General features: G+C 45.3%; 1 protein-coding gene across 4 annotated transcripts in view; it reads right to left on the bottom strand.

Annotated features, from left to right (window-relative positions):
• The window catches only part of DHTKD1 (dehydrogenase E1 and transketolase domain containing 1), a 52,543-nt gene that overhangs the window by 28,918 nt on the left and 3,745 nt on the right, over positions 1 to 19,880 (bottom strand). For 2 of the 4 annotated variants that reach the window (XM_065599058.1, XM_065599013.1), the window contains 4 exons: positions 8,853 to 9,008; positions 7,103 to 7,314; positions 4,009 to 4,203; positions 3,403 to 3,672 (listed from right to left, as the gene is read on the bottom strand). In XM_065599058.1, coding sequence (XP_065455130.1) covers positions 3,403 to 3,672; positions 4,009 to 4,203; positions 7,103 to 7,314; positions 8,853 to 8,916 — 741 coding nt within the window. In that variant the 5' untranslated portion in view covers positions 8,917 to 9,008. Of the gene's footprint in view, positions 1 to 3,402; positions 3,673 to 4,008; positions 4,204 to 7,102; positions 7,315 to 8,852; positions 9,009 to 12,787; positions 13,018 to 19,880 lie in introns of those variants that run through there. The other 2 variants (XM_065599097.1, XM_005305033.4) reach the window with 2 other exon arrangements.

The raw sequence follows: 19,880 nt of genomic DNA, 5'->3' as shown, positions 1-19,880 counted from the left end.
CAGTAAAAGAAACGGCTGGTGTGCAGTGCTACTGAAAGTCAGACCACAGGTGCCTTGCTCAAGGAGAGAGGAGTCAAGGGCAGGTCTGGCTCTCAGACCTGTGCTCACACCAGTAGCTCACAATAGTTAGTGAAATGTCAAGATTATTGTATCAATGGCAACTTTTGAGTCACAATTTTTTTTGTGGGAGGGGGAGGGGAATGTTGTAACTTAAGAATATTTCCAAGGTTTAAAACAAACACAATGTCCTGCAGGTCAGACGTTTCCTTTGGTTGGGTTTGCTTATGGCCCACAACTACTCTGGCTGGTCACTAGTTTCTAGACAATGCCTGATCAGGAGACCACCACTGCTTATTTATCAGCTCAGTCTTCAATAATAGTCTGAGCCTTAATTTCACCCTCTTCAGAAGTTACTGAAGAAAAAAAAGGGATGGGCAATTCTTAAGTCTCAGTCAGTGAGCGATGATTACAGAGAGATAGGTCAATGGGCCAAACAGTAGGAATCATTAAAAACTGAAGTCATGCACACGATTAGAGTTCCATTATCCAAGAACTTGCAGAAGTTTGATCTTTTCCACTACAGTGAATGGTGAGTTCAGAGAGGCTTGATCATAGAATAGAAAAAGATTATGCAATATTTTCCTTCCCCCTTCTTACAAAATTGATAACTATTTCAAAACTGCTTCAGATGCTGGAGTCTTTTCCTTTCCTCACACTTGTGGTTTGGACAGAATTTCTGAAATTATCTTGAAATTAGAATGCAGCTGTGCTGAGATCTTGGGAGAGTAAGAGCTGAAGATAAAAGTTGGTTTAACAAAAAAAAACAACAAAAAAACAAAGAAACACCAAACAAACAAACAAAAAAAACCACACAAACAAAAACTCACACCTCCATAACATATGTTGAAATTCTTAGGAAATGCTCCTTCTCTAAGCTTAACTAGAGGTGACGTCCCTGCATTCTTGGCCAGAAGTTACAACTACAGGAAAAACAAATCCTTTAAAGAGCTTTAAAAACAAACAAAAAAAGTAAATGGGTGGAAGCCGCAAGACACACAAGCCACGGGCCCAAGACGCTTAAATCAACACATATAAATGCCAGTTTTTGGCCATACATACCTAAAACCCAGCATGACTCAAAAACAAATAAATTCCCACACCAGAGCAGAAATGTGGCCCATCTAGACCAGTTCTCATGTCCTGTACTGGTTCATGCCAGGTGCTTTATGATCTGTCCAGACTACAGCTGAAACCATGCTAGCAATAATTGTATTTTATAGTCTTGCACTATGGACAGAAATTCCCCCTGCCATTTATAATCATATTTCAAAGAGAATATTATAGGTTACTCAGCAGTCTAATGGTATGTCACCAAGCTTATCCCACTCATGAGAATTGGTCTGTATGAGGATATTGGAATAAAATACATATCAGGGGACCATATTTATGGACTTTAAACAGAAAGTGTCAATGAAAGAGGGAGTCAAGGAATGCGAGGTAAAAAACTGATAACTCAGGCATAAGAGATGGAGAAGTACTGAGGATATTTATAGATGTTTAGCTCCCAAATGGACCCTTTTTACAATCTTGGGATATAGAACTTCATCCAGAAATGTTGTGAAGGAAGATCTGGAGAACTGGGTTCACTGTTAGTCTCACTGCCATTTTAGTGGTACTGCTTCCCTTTCACCATCTATAACCAGCCATAAAAACAGAGAGAAGGAGCCAGCTGCCAGCTCCCATGCCAATACTACTGTCCCTAGCCAAAAGTAAGTGAGCAAAGAGAACTAGAGCAAGCCAGCCTTGAGACTTTTTACATTCATCACTGGGAAGAGGAAATAACTTGCAGGGAGCTGTGCAATAAAGAGCCTGAAGTGAGGCTCTAAGACAGAGACTCTGAAAGAAGAAGAGCTTTATACCTATTTGACTGGCTGAGTGCCCCCAACCAATAACCACCATAGTCCTATGTTCTTTATTTTTAGTGCCTGACCCAAACCCCTATTAAAAACACCACATGATCATCAATATAACAAAGCTATACTAAGCCTGATAGCAATCCCCCACATGGGAGTTGGCTTGTGTTGCACAGAAGTGGGTAGAAGATCTAAGACCAATACTAGTTTAACAGGAAACACCAAAAAACAAACAGGGCCTGGTTGCTCCCTGAACATCTGTGTTTTGCAGGAGGGGAAAAGAGTTACACCTGTTTAAGTTTATGAGATCACTTCCCTCACTGTCTCCACAAGAAGAGGTATCACAAAAAGGCCACACAAACAAGACAGTTTTCCATATCCTCTCTAAACTCCAGGTGGAAAAGTGCAATTTTCATCACTCCACTAGAGCATCGTACAGTGTTGCCAGTTTTGCAGAATGGACAAGGAAAAAAAAAATAGATGTGTTACACAGTTCAATTTGGAACCTGAGCTTCACACCAGAGCAATCACTAGCTAATGAAAGGGGAGGAATGAGCTAGTAAGCTCAGGGGCATGTTTTACCAAACAAATAAAATGCAAGTAAGTCTCCTGATTAAAAACAAAACAAACAAACAAAAAAAGTTCAGCAAATGCAAAAAGCTGCACTGTTTTGTTGGAAACATGAATGAGGCCATCCAGTCCCAACAGTGACTTCTTTGCATTATCTTAACCTCTCTTTCCAACAGTCCATCAATCTCCCTCTCCAGAAGGGAACTGAGGCATTTCTTTAATTCCAATTATTTCCCCACTAATGTCCTCCATGTTCATTGCTCTTGGCATGAAACAGTTCTTCCCCAGTTCCCTATTTACTCCTAGTTTCTAAAAGTCTAAGAGCGGAGTTCTCAGTTGTGGACTCAACAGAATGGAGGGGAAAAAACCTCTCTTTATTAACTGAGGGTTTTTCACAATTTTGATGCAGTTCTGAAGGAGAGAGAGAACCCCTTTTGGTAGCCAGGAAAGATTTACCTGGACAGTACAGTGCTGAGACACCTCCCTCACCACGACCACATACTCCAATGGATAATACACACTGCAGTGTTGGTTGTTCATTTTTCTCCAAGGACATGTTTTCAGAGGCTGGGAGACTGAAGGTTCCTGCTTGTTTCTATTTCAAGCTCTAATCACCCTGATTAGAAACAATGGGTGAGCATGACAGTTTAAACGGCAAAAATGGCAAAATGGCGGTTAGGGGAAACAGATGTGTGCAGCTTTCAACAACAAAAAAGTCCAGATAGAGATCATTGGCTTGGAAATCTTAAAACTGGGATTCTTAAAAACTATGCCAGCTGCATTGTCATCTGGAGATCTCCTTTTTTCGAACAGTGAATAAACCTAGCTCTTCGCCTTTCCTCTGATTTACAAACTTTACACCAAGTATCATCTTTCATACTCTCATTTGGGAAAATTTGTTACTGAGCTCTCCAAGTACCTGTAGGCAGATGACTTTGTCTCCAGCTTGCGCGGCACTGTCTAGCGAGTAATCTCCATCAAGAAGAGACTGTTGCCTTCCGCGTGTCTTGCCAACAGCCACCGGATTAATTGCTTCTAGATGTGATGGATTAGGCAACATGGTGACATGCAGAGGGCGGTGCGAACCAAAGTCTAGATCTACAGAGGATGTCAGGTGGGACAGGACATCCCCAATCGCTGGCGAATTTTCTGGAAATTCACTTAAGCCACGCATTTTACGGAACATCAGCTGCATAGAAATAAGATTAGTTACACGATGCACATTTGTATTTATGTTACAAATTTTGGAGATGTTTTTGTTTGTTTTGTTTTAAGTCACACACTTTGGATGAAGTCATATAACCCTTTGGACCTTGCCATTTAAGCCCTTTTCTTGCAATTCTCCAAGCATTTTCACAGGGAGATCTGCAGAACCCATGGCAGGAAGAAGTATGCGCTCACATAAATTGACCTATCACTTGTACTCAAGCACTGGCAATGAGATATTTTCTTGTCAAATAAAACTTATTACACAAAAATCTGAGTAAACAGCGAGCCACCGCTAGTGAGACAATCTGTCCCTTACCTCAGGTGGAAATTGAAGCAGCCCAGTGAGGAGATTAAGCCTTCCTCGATGAGGCATTCCAAGAATGATGTCTGTCACCCCAGTGTACACACACATCTTTAACAACTCATGGAAAAAACCCATCATGCTCTCTGCTCCTTCACCACTGTATCGTTTCACTGTGGCAAACTTGGTGGCCAAGAAGCGGTCAAACTCCTGATAAAAACAACAGAGTATGACTACAAGTCATTGAACACAATATTGGACTTCCTATAAAAGCACCAGTTACACAATTCTATGCAGCGTATAAAACCTGGACAAAACCCGGACAAAACCCCAGCTCGCCTCAGCAGACCTTTCTCACCTACCCACACCCAATCTAGTACAAGAGGCTATGACTGAGATCAAATGAGAGATCAGCCAGTGTTTAGTTTTGTGTTAGGATGTGAGAACACGCATTCCTTCCCCTCTTACCTCCCAAACACGTACATGCGTCAGGAGGTGTAGGAAGAACATGACAATGTGAAGGGTGGCACAGAGAGTCAACTTGTTCAATCTGAAAATGGTGTTACTAACAAAGTTATTTCACAGGGGCATTAGGAAGCCAAGTTCGTTAGCCTTAAAGAGCCTCTGATCCAATGTGCAATATATTATTTTGATTATTATTATACATGGCCCTGGGTGCTCAGGCACAAGTACAGTTGAGATGGAAAGGAAGAGGAAAAGACACTCAGTTCTATGTCTAGTTTTTCCCCTCACTAGTTTTGTGCAACAAAGTTTTTGGAGAAACCGTAAAGTGTAAAAAATTCCTGCAGTGTTTACAACTATGGACTGAAAATAAGAACATGAGAATGGTCATACTGGGTCAGACTATAGGTCCATCCAACCCAGCATCCTATCTGCTGACAGTGGCCAATGCCAGGTGCCCTAGAGGGAATGAACCTAACCAGCAATGATCAAGTGATCTCTCTCCTGCCATCCATCTCCACCCTCTGACAAACAGAGGCTAGGGACACCATTCCTTACCCAGATATAGGCTATGTCTATACTAGAGATATTACAGTGGCACAGCTGTACCAATGTAGCTGCGCCACTGTACGATCTCAAGTGTAGCTGCTCTATGCCAATGGGAGAGAGCTCTCCCATAGACATAATTAAATCACCCCTAACAAGCGGCGGTTGCTATGTCAGTGGGAGAAGCCCTCCTGCCAACATAGCGCTGCATGCACTACCACTTATGCCAGTGCAATTTATGTCACACACACACACACACACACACCCTGACTGACATAGTGTAGACATGTCCTAAAACTGTAATTGAGCAGGTTTAATTGAGCAACAGCCTCAGAGTCTGGCCGGCTGGTATTTGTTTGTAGTTAGCCAATACTCAGCAGCCTTGAATTTAAAAACATACACACAAAAGTGCAACAGGAGCAACATTTCCTAGACAATCTTCTCTAGATCCTGAGGGCAATCCTGGTACTACTGAAGCCAAAGGAAAATTTGCAATTGATTTCAGTAGGGTCAGGAAAAACCCTAGATTACTAACTTCCTTAATGAAATAGCCACTGAGGGAAATAAGCCTGTCAACTGCATTTAAAAAAATAATAAGGGCAACGAAGCACACAACACTCATTTGCACAGAGAAATTTGGGCCACATGAAAGCCAGAAGCAGGGACATCTTCATATAAATACTCTTGTGCCACTATATGAATAAGAGAAAAAGTAAAATGAAAAAACCCACAAATTTTACATTATGGAAATATTTGGCTAGAGTCCCCCAAAACACTCAGCCCACGCACTTTATCAGGGCTGCAGGAGGGAGCCTTTCACTGCCCCTTACAGAACGCACTGGGAATGAAACAAGAGCTCCTTTGCCAAACGCTTTGGCAGCACTATCCAACCAGCTATTTCGCCAGAGCAACGCTACCGGAACCCTGATCATGCCCACATTTAGCTACCCTCCTCTCTAAATAATAAAGGGCTTTCTTCCAGAATATTCCCTGTTGAGAGAGATTGATGAGGGGGAACAACTGACAGATAGGGAGGGTGAAACTGGAAGGGAAACACAGAACACTGGAACAGCAGCACATGTGCCTGAAGTCTCCTTGAGAGCAATACCTCACTGTTTCCCATGCAATCAACTACTAACAGAGTAAAGCACCGCAGTTTTCTTTTAAGAATTGCTGCTGTAGTTAATGTGAACAACTCCCTCCAACTAGAATTATTTTGTTTCTACACTGCATCCATCAGATAAAACTCAGGTCTTGCCCATCTCAAACACATATGTATATTTAGACAGTAAGCTTATCGTGTAGAGTCTGTTTGGGGAAGGTGGGGGCAGGGGTTGATGTTTTTCCCCCTAGTGTTTGTAGTGTGTTAGTGCTGCTGTTACTGCAGCACTGTTAATGCAGTGAGCGTTGCTGTTCCTGGAGCTCTGGTGTCAGCTGCAAGCAAACAGTGCAACGTGTTGATTCAGCAGACCTCAATGTTATTCATAAGAAAGCCCACAGGCTTGGTTTGGTGGTGAAGGCGCTCGGTCAGGTTTATTGTCAAAGCACATTCCTAGTGTGCCATAGGAACTATGGGTACATTAAACACACGTATGCCTGCGACAAGGTACCAGTTCAACCAGCACACCAGGATGCTGTCCCCTACACTAGTATAAAGATGCCTCTCCTATGACTTCCCCTTTTATACATTAAAGGAAACAAGTTACTTATTACTCTCCAGATGTTGTTACCCTTATACTTGTACCTGCTCATTTGAATAAGACATCCAAATCCATCATCCCGTTATCTCCCCCCCCCCCCCGTCATCTTTATGAGGTGTCAGCGTGCTCTTGTATCTTTTCTTAGGAATGAGTTTATGTAGTTACCTGAGAAATCTGTTTTTGTACCATCCTCCCTGGTCAGGAATGTGCTTCCTTGGTTAGCAGACACCTAGTGTTCTGCCAAGGCCATGCCTATTCCTGTTCACCGCTTTTGGTTCATACTGCTAGTTATGCCTAGGGCTCCAGCAAGGCCTATACAGTGCCTAGCACAATGGGTCCTGGTTCATTACTGGGGCTCATAGGCACTACTGTAATATAAATAATAAAGATATACAGTGTACCTGAGATTCTAGCATCACTTTAGACAAATGCTTTCTCTCTTCTGTTGTAAATGCCTCCTGTTTTAATTGCTCAAACCTTTTAGCAAACCATTCTTTCTCCTCCAAGCTTGACAGCTGACTTGTTTCTATAGAAATATGTCCACAATATACATGGTCAAGATAAGTCAACACATCCTCTAAGGAAGCCTCTTCCTTCCCCATGTTCAGGAGCCCTGGGATGACAAAAAAAAAAAAAAAAAAAGTGATCTATTCAATAACAATGTGAATAATGATTTGAAAACACAATTTCGTGTCCTGTCCAGCTACTCTTCATTTGAAGGCAAAGTTCTCAAGAAACTTTATAAAAACACTACAGTGTTAAAAACACTTAAGATGTCTATAGCACTTCCAAAGAATGGTATGCATCACTGTAAGCTTTTTCCAATCAGAATTGTCTTTTTACTACGTATTGTATAGCATCTAGCACAATGAGACCCTGATGGATTATTGGGGCCCCAAGCACTAGTGCAATACAGACCTACCCACTTCACAGATGGGGAAAACGAGGTGTACAGAGAATCTGAGTAATCCAAGGTAACAATGAGTTAGTGGTAGAGCCAGGAGGAGAAGCCAGGTCTTCTGATTTTCACACCAGTGCCTTAGCCACTGGACCACAGTGACTGTTACTGTAGTGCTTGATAATGTAGTTGAACACGGTATACTATTAATATGTAACCTGAAAGCTACATTAACAATTACAGAGTTACCTAAGAGTTATTATGAGGTTTCAGGAAATGTTATAAGCTGGGCATTCAGCTGCCACAGTGACTGGTATAATAGAAGAATTTATATTTAGATAAGATAAAATATGTTTTTCTCCCCAAGAACTGCCTCACTAAACAGCAATGCACCAACCGGCTCTTTCATACAGGCAATCATTTAGGGTAAGAACATTTTAAGGACTGACTAAATTATTAGTGAGAAGTGGATATGATGCTGAATGCCTAAGGCAACAGAAACTGCAGAGCTAGTGGAGCACTCATTTCCACATGTTCCATTACAGCTAGCCTTTTGTTAGGTAGTACAGGACCAATGTGCAATGGCCCCGTCAATAAATTCCTGTGTTGTATTGAGAATATTTATAATTTTGAATGCATATTAGAAAACACCTACCAGGCAGTGAGATGCTGTGGAATAACTTCCAGACGGACATGGTAGAAGTTTCAGTGTTTGCATCTCTTAAAGGCAGATTAGATAAAGCACCAGGAAAAAAAAAATATGCTGCAGGAAACAATCCTGCACTGATCAATAGATGATCAAGTCTTTTCCATCTTAAATTTCCATAATTATAGTTAGAAGTGGTCTGAGGCACAAATTTCTGACCAGGACCTAAATTTTTGCATGTTTGCAGAGATTTGAATCTATGCTTTTAGTTCCTGCCTATTGTAGCCTGAGGATTTTGAGTTATTTCTGAACTAAACAGGACCACATCCTTATCAGCATTTCCATCTAGAAGGCTCCCTCAGTTAAAGGTGTTACTGCAGCTTTAGCAGTGATTGATACTGAAAACTTTCTCTTTGCTATCCATAGCTGTCCGCATCTCTTAAAATCCCTCAGCCTTAACAAAAACCATGAAGACAGTTTGCCATACTAATGTTGAAGTATTACCTCATTTTCATCCTACAGGAAAAAGAAAAAGCTCAACCATTTCCTTTGTCTGACAGATTCCGAACACAGCCCAAATCAGCTGTGCACCAGGAAGCAGACTTACCTGTGGTATTGAAAGGTCCCTGAAGCACTTCTGTCAGCACTCGAATTTCAGGTACCATGTCCATCACAGCTTGGCCAGCAAACAAAGGGTTAATTTTGGCAGCTTTGTGGCCATGTTCACAGTATGCAGTTACTAAACGAGCAAGGCCATGATCAACTAAATATAAAGGGGAAAACAGAGAACAAATTTAGCACATGCACTGCTAACCTATTAATAGCATCAGTTTAGTGGTCAGAATACAGGCCCTACAGTCATAGAATCGTAGGACTGGAAGAGACCTCGAGAGGTCGTCTAGTCCAGTCCCCTGCACTCATGGCAGGATTACGTATTATAGACCATCCCTGACAGGTGACTGTCTAACCTGCCCTTAAAAACCTCCAATGACAGAGATTCCACAACCTCTTAGGCAATTTATTCCAATATTTAACTACTCTGATAGTTAGGAAGTTTTTCCTGATATCCATCCTAAACTTCCCTTGCTGCAATTTAAATCCATTGCTTCTTGTCCTATTCTCAGAGATTAATGAGAACAGTTTACCTCCCCCCTTCTTGTAACAACATTTTATGTACTTGAAAACTGTTATGTCCCCCGCTCAGTCTTTTCTTCTCCAGACTGAACAAAAAAAATGTTTCAATCTTTCCTCATAGGTCAAGTTTTCTAGACCTTTAATCATTTTTACTGCTCTTCTCTGGACTTTCTCCAGTTTTTCCACATCTTTTCTGAAATGTGGCACCCAGAACTGGACACAATACTCTAATTGCGGCCATATCAATGTGGAGTAGAGCAGAAGAATTACTTCTCACATCTTGCTTACAAACACTCCTGCTAATATATCCCAGAATGATGTTCGTTTTTGCAACAGTGTAACACTGTTGACTCATATTTAGCTTGTGGCTCACTAGGACTCCCAGATCCCTTTCTGCAGTACTCCTTCCTAGGCAGTCATTTCCCATTTTGTATGTGTGAAACTGATTGTTCCTTCCTAAGTGGAGTACTTTGCATTTGTCCTTATTGAATTTCATTCTATTTACTTCAGACCATTTTTCCAGTTTATCCAAATCATTTTGAATTTTAATCCTATCCTCCACAGCACTTGCAACCCTCGCAGCTTGGTATCATCCACAAACTTTATAAGTGTATTCTCTATGCCATTGTCACTCCATGCATAACTCCTGGGGGAATTCTGCACCACAAAATTAAAAATTCTGCACACAATACCTTAAAATTCTGCATATTGTATTTGTCAAAACACCACAATATAATCATGGCAGTTTCAATTATTTTGGTAATTTATTTCAAAATACCTGTCACCAATAAAGTTTGTAATAATACAGACAAAAGAAAAAAGATACAGGATTTTTTTTTTTTTTGACCAAGAGATTCCTTACTAGGCAAATTAATACAGAACTTTGTGTACTGTAGTTTAAATGAATTACTCAAACATATTTCTCACACCCCTCAGAAGCAGTGCAAAGGCTTGGGGGAGTCAGAGGTAACAGAGGAACTGAGGGAGAGGGAAGGAGCCTGGATATTAAGTTGGAGGGTTGTTGGGTGTGGGTGGGAGAAGTATGGAACTGGGGTTTTTTGGTGGGGTGGGGAAGGGAAGGGACTGTTAGAAAGTTGCGGAGCCTCCTGCATGCAGACCCTGACTGACCCCCTAGCTTCTCCCATTCAGTCAGGCACCTCTGTCCCCATCCCCATGTGGCCATGCAGCACCTGCCACACTCGTTCCTTACTCGTATCATTAGACCAGGGATAAGCAACCTTTCAGAAGTGGTGTGCCGAGTTGTTATTTATTCACTCTAATTTAAGGTTTTGCGTGCCAGTAATACATTTTAACATTTTTAGAAGGTCTCTTTCTATAAGACTATAATATATAACTAAACTATCGTTGTATGTAAAGTAAATAAGGTTTTTAAAATGTTTAAGAAGCTTCATTTAAAATTAAATTAAAATTCAGAGCCCCCTGGACCAGTGGCCAGGATCTGGGCAATGTAAGTGCCACCTTCGGCACGCGTGCCATAGGTTGTCTACCCCTGCATTAGACAATGCTGCCTTCACACTTTTTTCCCCCCATACAAGCTGCAAACTGAATAGTAGCTGCCCAAGTTAGTCAGTGAACAAATAAATAAATAAAATAAATTAAAAAAAAAAAAAAAAAAAGACACCCAAGAAAATGGTGACCTGTTCAAGGACAATTTCTAAACAGAAATTGCAGGATCAGGGGAGAGGCTGGGAAGGGGTGCAGTGGGGGTAGGGCCTGTGGCAGATCCAGGGGGTGAGCAGTGAGCACCCCCAGCACATTGGAAAGTTGGCACCTGTAGCTCCAGCCCTGGAGTTGGTGCCTATACAAGGAGCCGCATATTAACTTCTGAAGAGCCGCATGTGGCTCCAGAGCCACAGGTTAGCCACCCCTGAGTTAGATGATCAGTAAAGCCAGCCAATGATTCAGGACTGCCTGCAGCCAAGATTTTTCAAAGCCATTGACTAGTCAGCCCAGCTTCCCTGGACTTTCTGAGACCCTGATTTTCCAAAGGTTTTGAATGTCCCTTGCCACCTGCAGAAAAACAATCATTGTCATACACTGTAAAAACCATAAAACACTGGATTATTCATGCAACACACAAGTACAGATTTATCATCTAAGGCTACAGCTACACTACACACCACTGGCGAAAATGTATAGCGTTTGCATAGCTATGTGCCACAAGTGAAAGGCTCTGGTAGTTGGGAGACAGCAGGGAAAACCTCTGGCAGCTTCCTGCTGGAAAGTCTCTGGCAGGGGAGAGGCAGCGGGGAAAGACTGAGCCCTCCTCAGCTCCCTCCCCCTATCAGAGCCTTTCCCCATGTAAAAGGGAGCAGGGGAGGAGACAGCTGGGGAAAAGCTTTAGCAGTTCCTTGATGCCAGAGCCTTCCACTGTGGAAAACAAAGGTTCTGGGAACAGAAAGGCTTCTTGCCACATCATGGAAGGATTCCAACAGCAGGTAGGGTTGCCAATTTTTGGTTGGATGTATTCCTGGAGGTTTCATCAGATGACATTAATCTTTAATTAAAGATTAATATTTAACTCCCAGGATTCCAGGACAATCCTGGAAGATTTTCCAGGAGATTTTCCCTGCAGCCGGGAAGGGCTCCAGCTGCAGGGAGCTGCCCATGCCTTTCCCTTCTGCCTCCCCCCTGCCAGAGACCTTCCCCACTCTCTCTTTCTTGGCACTTTTTCCTGGAGAGGGGAAAGGCTCTGGCATCAGGTAAGCAATGGGACACTACACCCACACCTTTCAAGCATGTCTTTACTCGCCTAAACTGTGTCTCCAGACTGCAAGCCCCCAGAGAACTTGGGTATGTACTCAGGTTGCTAGCCCGGGCTGAAGCCTGTAGCGCCACGTCTACACTGCTGTTGTTCTCTGTGCTAGCCCCAAGTCAAAGCTAACAGGGGTATGCTCACCCTGGGCCACAATCACACCTTCGCTTTGCAGTGCTGGCAGACCCTAAGCAACAGCTCCTCAGGAGGCGGACCCTGTCTCAGGGTAGGAAGTCAACACACACACACACACACACACACAGTGGCCAGCTCTGGGGAGAGGGATGCATCCTCCAGAACCAGGACTGACAGACAGCCCCTCCCCAAAATACAACAGGGGCAGACAGACAAACGAGGCTGGGAATCAACCCCAGCACAGACTAGGGTGACCAGCTGTCCGGATTGTATAGGGACAGTCCCTGATATTTGGGGCTTTTTCTTACATAGGCACCAATTAGTCCCCACCCCCCACTTTTCACATTTGACGTCTGGTCACCCTAGCACGGCGCCCCACTAGAACAGTGCAGCGCCCCCCCCCCAGCCAGGGACAGACAGACAGACAGATCTCCCTCCCCCCACGGACAGACGCACGCACCCCACGCGCTGGGCCTGGGGCAGAGGGACTCGCCCACCTGCTCTGCCGCCCACGCAGACCCTGCTTGGCTCCGGGGCGTCCGCGCTCTCCGCCTTGCGGGGCTTGTAGCCGTACACCCCCCGCTCCGTGCGGTACCAGCGCCGCAGCGGCCAGGCCCGGCCGGCCAGCGCCAGGCTCCTCGCCGCCACAGCCATCGCGCTCCGTGGGGCTGGCAAGGCGGGGGCGGGGCTGCGGCCGACGCCCCCAGCACGGATTGGCCCGGCGCGCCCCGCGGCTGAGCGGGAGAACGGTTAGTCCCGCCCACGCCAGCAGGAATTTAAAGGGGCAGGGGCCATTTCTAGCAGGAGGGAGGGTTAAGTGGTTGAGAGGAGGGGCAGGAAATGGGTTGAAGGGGGCGTGGCGTGGCTTGTGGGGGAGATGTGATTTGATGATGGGGGAGGGGCTTTGGAGGGAGAAATGTTAGATTTGGGGAAGGGTAAGTGGGACTATGTGATCTGATGGGGGAGGGGTATTTTGAGGGGGAGGGGATATGTGGTTTGGGGGGAGGGTATGTTTTGGGGGGAAGTGTGTGGGGGAGAAGTGTTAGATTGGGGAGGTTATGTGGCTTGTGGGGGGGTATGTGATTTGATGGGGGAGAGGTGCTTGGCTTGTGGGGAGGGCCATGTTGGAAGGTATTTCATTGTTAAGGGAAGGGTGTCTGGTGGTGGATGGTTTGTGGGGAGAGGGTTACGGGGGGGAAGAGGTATTTAGGTATAAGGCATATGGTTAGTAACAGAGAGGTATTTTGGAGAATAGTGGCTGGTTTGAGGCCAGGATGTTGGATGTTAGTGGAGGGGTATTTTGGTGGATTGGGCTGCTAAAAGTCCAGCCGGCGGCGCAGCAGGGCGAAGGCAGGCTCCCCGCCTGCCCTGGCTCCATGCAGCTCCCAGAAGCAGCCGGCATGTCTGGCTCCTAGGCACTGGGGAGTCTCCGTGTGCTGCTCCCCCCCCCCAAGCACCGGCTCCGCAGCTCACATTGGGCGGGAACTGTGGCCAATGGGAGCTGCGGGGGCGGCTCCCTCCTGGTGTGGGCAATGCACAGAGCCCCCTGGCCCCTCTGCCTAAGAGCCGGACGTGCTGGCTGTTTCTGGGAACCGCCTGACATAAGCACCACCCAACTGGAGCCTGCACCCCAAACTGCCTCCTGCACCCCAAATCCCTGCCCCAACTCGGAACCCCCTCCTGCACCCTAACTCCCTCCCACAACCTGCACCCCTCACCCCCTCACATACCGCAACTGCCCCAGCACTCCGAACCCCTTGGCACCAGCTTTAGGGAAATGAGGAATTTGTTGGGAAGAGCAGTTTTTGTTAAGGAAACTGTGAGATCAGAAAGAGAATGTGGCTGCAGACAGAGTGAAGGAATTTAATGCAGCCTCACTTTACCCCAAATTGAAACAGGAAAGGACAGTGACAGACTAGTGCTTCCCAAATATTTTCTGAGTTGCGTGCATTGGGAACCATAACAAATTCCTAGGACCTGTTAAAAAAAAACTGCTCTGGAACACATTCTTTTATCCAATAAAAGGTGAGAACATATTTGTGCTCCTGTCTCTGAACTATGGCAGCTCAAGTATCAGAGGGGTAGCCGTGTTAATCTGAATCTGTAAAAAGCAACAGAGGGTCCTGTGGCACCTTTAAGACTAACAGAAGTATTGGAGCATAAGCTTTCGTGGGTGAATGCCCACTTCATCAGACACAAGTAATGGAAATTTCCAGAGGCAGGTATAAATCAGTATGGAGATAACGAGTTTAGTTCAATCAGGGAGGGTGAAGTGATCTGCTAGCAGTTGAGGTGTGAACACCAAGGGAGGAGAAACTGCTTCTCTAGTTGGATAGCCATTCACAGTCTCCAGCCGGTCGGGGAGAGCAGAGCTGCGGCCGGGCTTGCCGCCCTCCCCCCGGCGCTCTGGCCGCCGGGGGGAGCGAAGCCGCGGTGGACTCGCCGCACTCCCCTGCCATGCTCCCCGCTAGGGGGGTGGGGGGCGGCGGCGGGAGGCTTTTTTGCCGCCTGAGGCAAAAAAGCCAGAGCCGGCCCTGCCAATACTTCTGTTAATCTTAAAGGTGCCACAGAACCCTCTGTTGCTTATGGCAGCTCATACTCTTTTTGATGCAAAAATGATGTGGTACCAGTGGTTCTCAACCTGTGGGCCATTTGTGGCCCAGTCAGCCCACAGCTGTGGTCCATGTGACATCCTCAGGGCTACACAGGTAGTATATATATTGTGTGGATACGGCACATATAACACATAGCTGCATATGTGGCCCACAATGTGAAACAGGTTGAGAACGTAGGATGTAGTATCAACATCATTAAAAAATGTGTTGGCTCTGTCTGCAACCAATTCACCTTGTTCTTTGATCCTGCAGATAATTTAATGGTAATTATTATAATTACGAAAATACATTAGAATGAGAGGTATTATGCAAAGGTAAGATTATTATAATCATTACCCCAGTTGGTTTCCTCTTGTTTCGCTCTTTCTTCCCTTCTGATAGAGTTGCCAGTTTTAAGCCAGGGTCAGATTTAATGTGGTTATGGAGGGAGAGAGAGAGACCGAGCGAGAGCACAGGGCTGCAGGGAGATTTGAATGTCAGTAGACGATTTGCACAATCAGTACTTTACTGTGATTATCCATTAATATTTAATGTGAGGAAATTATAACTATTTTATTTAACTATTCTTAGCCAGCACACAGGAAGGACAACAAAGTTTCAGAAGCTCTGTAAATGTGGCCCTTTTTGTGAAGAGCACAGACAGATAATGCAGGACTCTCTGCCAGTAAAAACTAGAAAACCATCATCAGCTAGTTGATTTTTAGATATTGCAGGCAGCTTGTACCCTGTATATTCTCAGGTCATGCCCAGATCCACAAAGGGATTTAGACTTTGCAACACTGAGCATCATGGCACTTAGAAAATCAAAACACCACTGAAATCTATAAAAGTCAGCATAGTAGGGGAGCTCCCCAACCTTGTCAATGGGACATGAGGATTGTGTGAAGTCACGTCGCATAGGGGCATCATCTTTACAATCATGCCACGCAACCCCTGCCAGCCTGACTTTGCTTGTGTAGCGTGTTCAAGGTCATGCCAAAGGGGGCAGTGTGGTGCACTCTTAAAGATGGCACCCTCTGTCTGACACTGAACAAAACCACATCCAGTTTTGTCCCAGTACTGGATGGGGGACAAACCACCCAAAAAAGGACTGTCCTGTTCAAAAGCATATGAATGACCTTCCTAAGGGGGAATGGCACTGTGTGTAAAAAAAAAAAAAGAAAAAAAAAATGGCATTACCTGTTTCAAAGTCACTAACTACCCAGAAGCAAGTGATCTTGAATGCTTATAGATCCATGCTCTAACAGATAAAGCACAAGATAGGATGTCACAGTTTCAGGGTAATTGCACCTTTAACCCCCTCTTTGTGGTCAACTCCAGGAATGCCCTCTCAGGTTCCTGGCCCCTAGCTGTCGCCTCTCTTTGGGTGAGGACCCATGTCCCTCTGTCTTCAGACCAGGGATTTAGGTTGATTTGTTCAACAAGTTTGACTAACTCAATGCTACTCCTGGGGGAATTCTGTGCCACTGCTCATGCGCAGAATTCATGTGTCCCACGGAGTTTTATTTTTTTCTGCAGAAAATACTGCCCCAGAAGTGCTGCAGTTCCACCTTTCGCCCACCAGAGACCATTGTGGCGCCAGAACAGCTAACAGCATGAATACAGCAGGCTGTTCTGGTGCCACAGTGGCTTCTGGTGGGTAAAGGGCAGAACTGCAGCACTTCTAGGACAGAATGCATTTTCTGTGGGGGGAAAAAATTGTGTGTGTGCAGTGGCACAAAATTCCCCCAGGAGTAGAAGTTCATCACAGCACCTGACCCATGGAGCCAGGTTAGGACAGAGTGGGGCACATGGGGCTACTTGGGGGGTGGGTCACAGACTGGGGTTGAGAGTGGTTAGTGGGGGAGGACAGACTGGGGTGTGGGCTCAGGAGCTAGTGGAGTGACAGCATTGAGCCAGGGACTGAATGTGATTGGGGGTGCATGGCCACATGGGGATGGGGAAGGAGGCTGCAGGGAACTGTCGGGATGGAGAGTGCGGGGACTGGGGCAGATGTGCCTGACTGAATGGGAGAGGCTTGGCATCAGCCAGGGTCTGCATGGGGGAGGCTCCCCAACTCCCTAACAGTCCTGCCCCTCTCCCCCAAAAACCTGTTCCATACTTCTCCCACCCCCAGCCAACAACCCTACAGGTTCACTCCAGGGTCCTTGCCTCTCCCTCACCTCCTCCGTTACCCCTGACACTCCCAAGCCTTTGCACTGCTTCTGACGGGTGCAGGAAATACAATTCTATATTGTAATTTAAATGAATTACTCAAAGTTCTGTATGAATACGCCTAGTAAGGAATCTATTTGTCAAAAGAAAATTACCAGAATCTTTTTTTTTTTTGGTCTGTATTGTTACAGACAGACTTGCTGACAAATATTTTGAAATAAATTTCCAAAATAATCGAAACTGGCATGATTATATTGTGTTATTTTGACAAAATATGCAAAAAAAAAATTTTGGTGCAGAATTCCCCCAGAAGTATCATAGAATATCAGGGTTGGAAGGGACCACAGGAGGTCGTCTAATCCAACCCCCTGATCAAAGCAGGACTAATCCCCAACTAAATCATCCCAGCCAGGGCTTTGTCAAGCCTGACCTTAAAAACCTCTAAGGAAGGAGATTCCACCACCTCCCTAGGTAACCCATTCCAGTGCTTCACCACCCTCCTAGTGAAAAAGTTTTCCCTAATATCCAACCTAAACATCCCCCACTGCAACTTGAGATCATTACTCTTTGTTCTGTCATCTGCTACCACTGAGAACAGTCTAGATCCATCCTCTTTGGAACCCCCTTTCAGGTAGTTGAAAGCAGCTATCAGATCCCCCCCTCATTCTTCTCTTCTGCAGACTAAATAATCCCAGTTCCCTCAACCTCTCCTTATAAGTTATGTGCTCCAGCCCCCTAATCATTTTTGTTGCCCTCTGCTGGACTCTTTCCAATTTTTCCACATCCTTCTTGTAGTGTGGGGCACAAAACTGGACACAGTACTCCAGATGAGGCCTCACCAATGCCGAATAGAGGGGAATGATCATGTCCCTCGATCTGCTGGCAATGCTCTGAATTATACAGTCCAAAATGCTGTTAGCCTTCTTGACAACAAGGGCACACTGTTGACTCATATCCAGCTTCTCGTCCACTGTAACCCCAGGTCCTTTTCTGCAGAACCACTGCCTAGCCACTCGGTTCTTAGTCTGTACCAGTGCATGGGATTCTTCCGTCCTAAGTGCAAGACTCTGCACTTGTTCTTGTTGAACCTCATCAGATTTCTTTTGGCCCAATCCTCTAATTTGTCTAGGTCCCGCTGTATCCCTACCCTCCAGCATATCTACCACTCCTCCCAGTTTAGTGTCATCTGCAAACTTACCGAGGGTGCAATCCATGCCATCCTCCAGATCGTTAATGAAGATATTGAACAAAACCGACCCCAGGACCGATCCTTGGGGCACTCCGCTTGATACTGGCTGCCAACTAGACATGGAGCCATTGATACTACCCGTTGAGCACGATAATCGAGCCAGCTTTCTATCCACCTTATAGTCCATTCATCCAGCCCATATTTCTTTAACTTGCTGTCAAGAATACTGTGGGAGACCGTATCAAAAGCTTTGCTAAAATCAAGGAATAATACGTCTCATCATAGAAGGCAATTAGGTTAGTCAGGCATGACTAGCCCTTGGTGAATCCATGCTGACTGTTCCTGATCACTTTCCTCTAAGTGCTTCAAAATTGATTCCTTGAGGCCCTGCTCCATGACTTTTCCAGGGACTGAGGTGAGGCTGACTGGCCTGTAGTTCCCCGGATCCTCCTCCTTCCCTTTTTTAAAGATGGGCACTACATTAGCCTTTTTCCAGTCCTCCCCCGATTGCCATGAGTTTTCAAAGATAATGGCCAATGGCTCTGCAATCACATCTGCCAACTCTTTTAGCACCCTCGGATGCAGTGCATCCGCCCCCATGGACTTGTGCTCATCCAGCTTTTTTAAACAGTCCTAAACCACTTCTTTCTTCACAGAAGGCTGGTCACCTCCTCTCCATACAGTCTGGGAACTGACCTTGTTTGTGAAGACAGAGGTAAAAAAGCATTGAGTACATTAGCTTTTTCCACATCCTCTGTTACTAGGTTGCCTCCCCCATTCAGTAAGGGGCCCACGCTTTCCTTGACCTTTTTCTTGTTGCTAACATACCTGTAGAAACCCTTCTTGTTACTCTTAACATCCTTTGCTAGCTGCAATTCCAAGTGTGATTTGGCCTTCCTGATTTCACTCCTGCATGCCTGAGCAATATTTTTATACTCCTCCCTGGTCATTTGTTCAATCTTCCACTTCTTGTAAGCATCTTTTTTTGTGTTTGAAATCCTTGCTGATCTTACTGTTAAGCCAAGCTGGTCGTCTGCCATATTTACTATTCTTTCTACACATCAGGATGGTTGTTCCTGCAACCTTAGTAAGGATTCTTTAAAATACAGCCAGCTCTCCTGGACTCCTTTCCCCTCATGTTAGTCTCGCAGGGGATCCTGCCCATCAGTTCCCTGAGGGAGTCAAAGTCTGCTTTTCTGAAGTCCAGGGTCCGTATTCTGCTGCTCTCCTTCCTTCCTTGTGTCAGGATCCTGAACTCGACCATCTCATGGTCACTGCCTCCCAGGTTCCCATCCACTTTTGCTTCCTCTACTAATTCTTCCCGGTTTGTGAGCAGCAGGTCAAGAAGAGCTCTGCCCCTATTTGGTTCCTCCAGCACTTGCACCAGGAAATTGTCCCCTTTCCAAAAACTTCCTGGATTGTCTGTGCACTGCTGTATTGCTCTCCCAGCAGATATTGGGGTGATTGAAGTCCCCCATGAGAACCAGGGCCTGTGATCTAGTAACTTCTGTAGTTGCCAGAAGAAAGGCTCGTCCAGCTCATCCCCCTGGTCTGGTGGTCTATAGCAGACTCCCACCACAACATCACCCTTGTTGCTCACACTTCTAAACTTAATCCAGAGACTCTCAGGTT

Source organism: Chrysemys picta, chromosome 1 (genome assembly GCF_011386835.1).
Source record: "Chrysemys picta bellii isolate R12L10 chromosome 1, ASM1138683v2, whole genome shotgun sequence".
NCBI classification, from domain to species: Eukaryota; Metazoa; Chordata; order Testudines; family Emydidae; genus Chrysemys; species Chrysemys picta.
The sequence above is the reverse complement of the archived record's forward strand: the minus strand, read 5'-3'. Positions and strand labels throughout refer to the sequence as shown.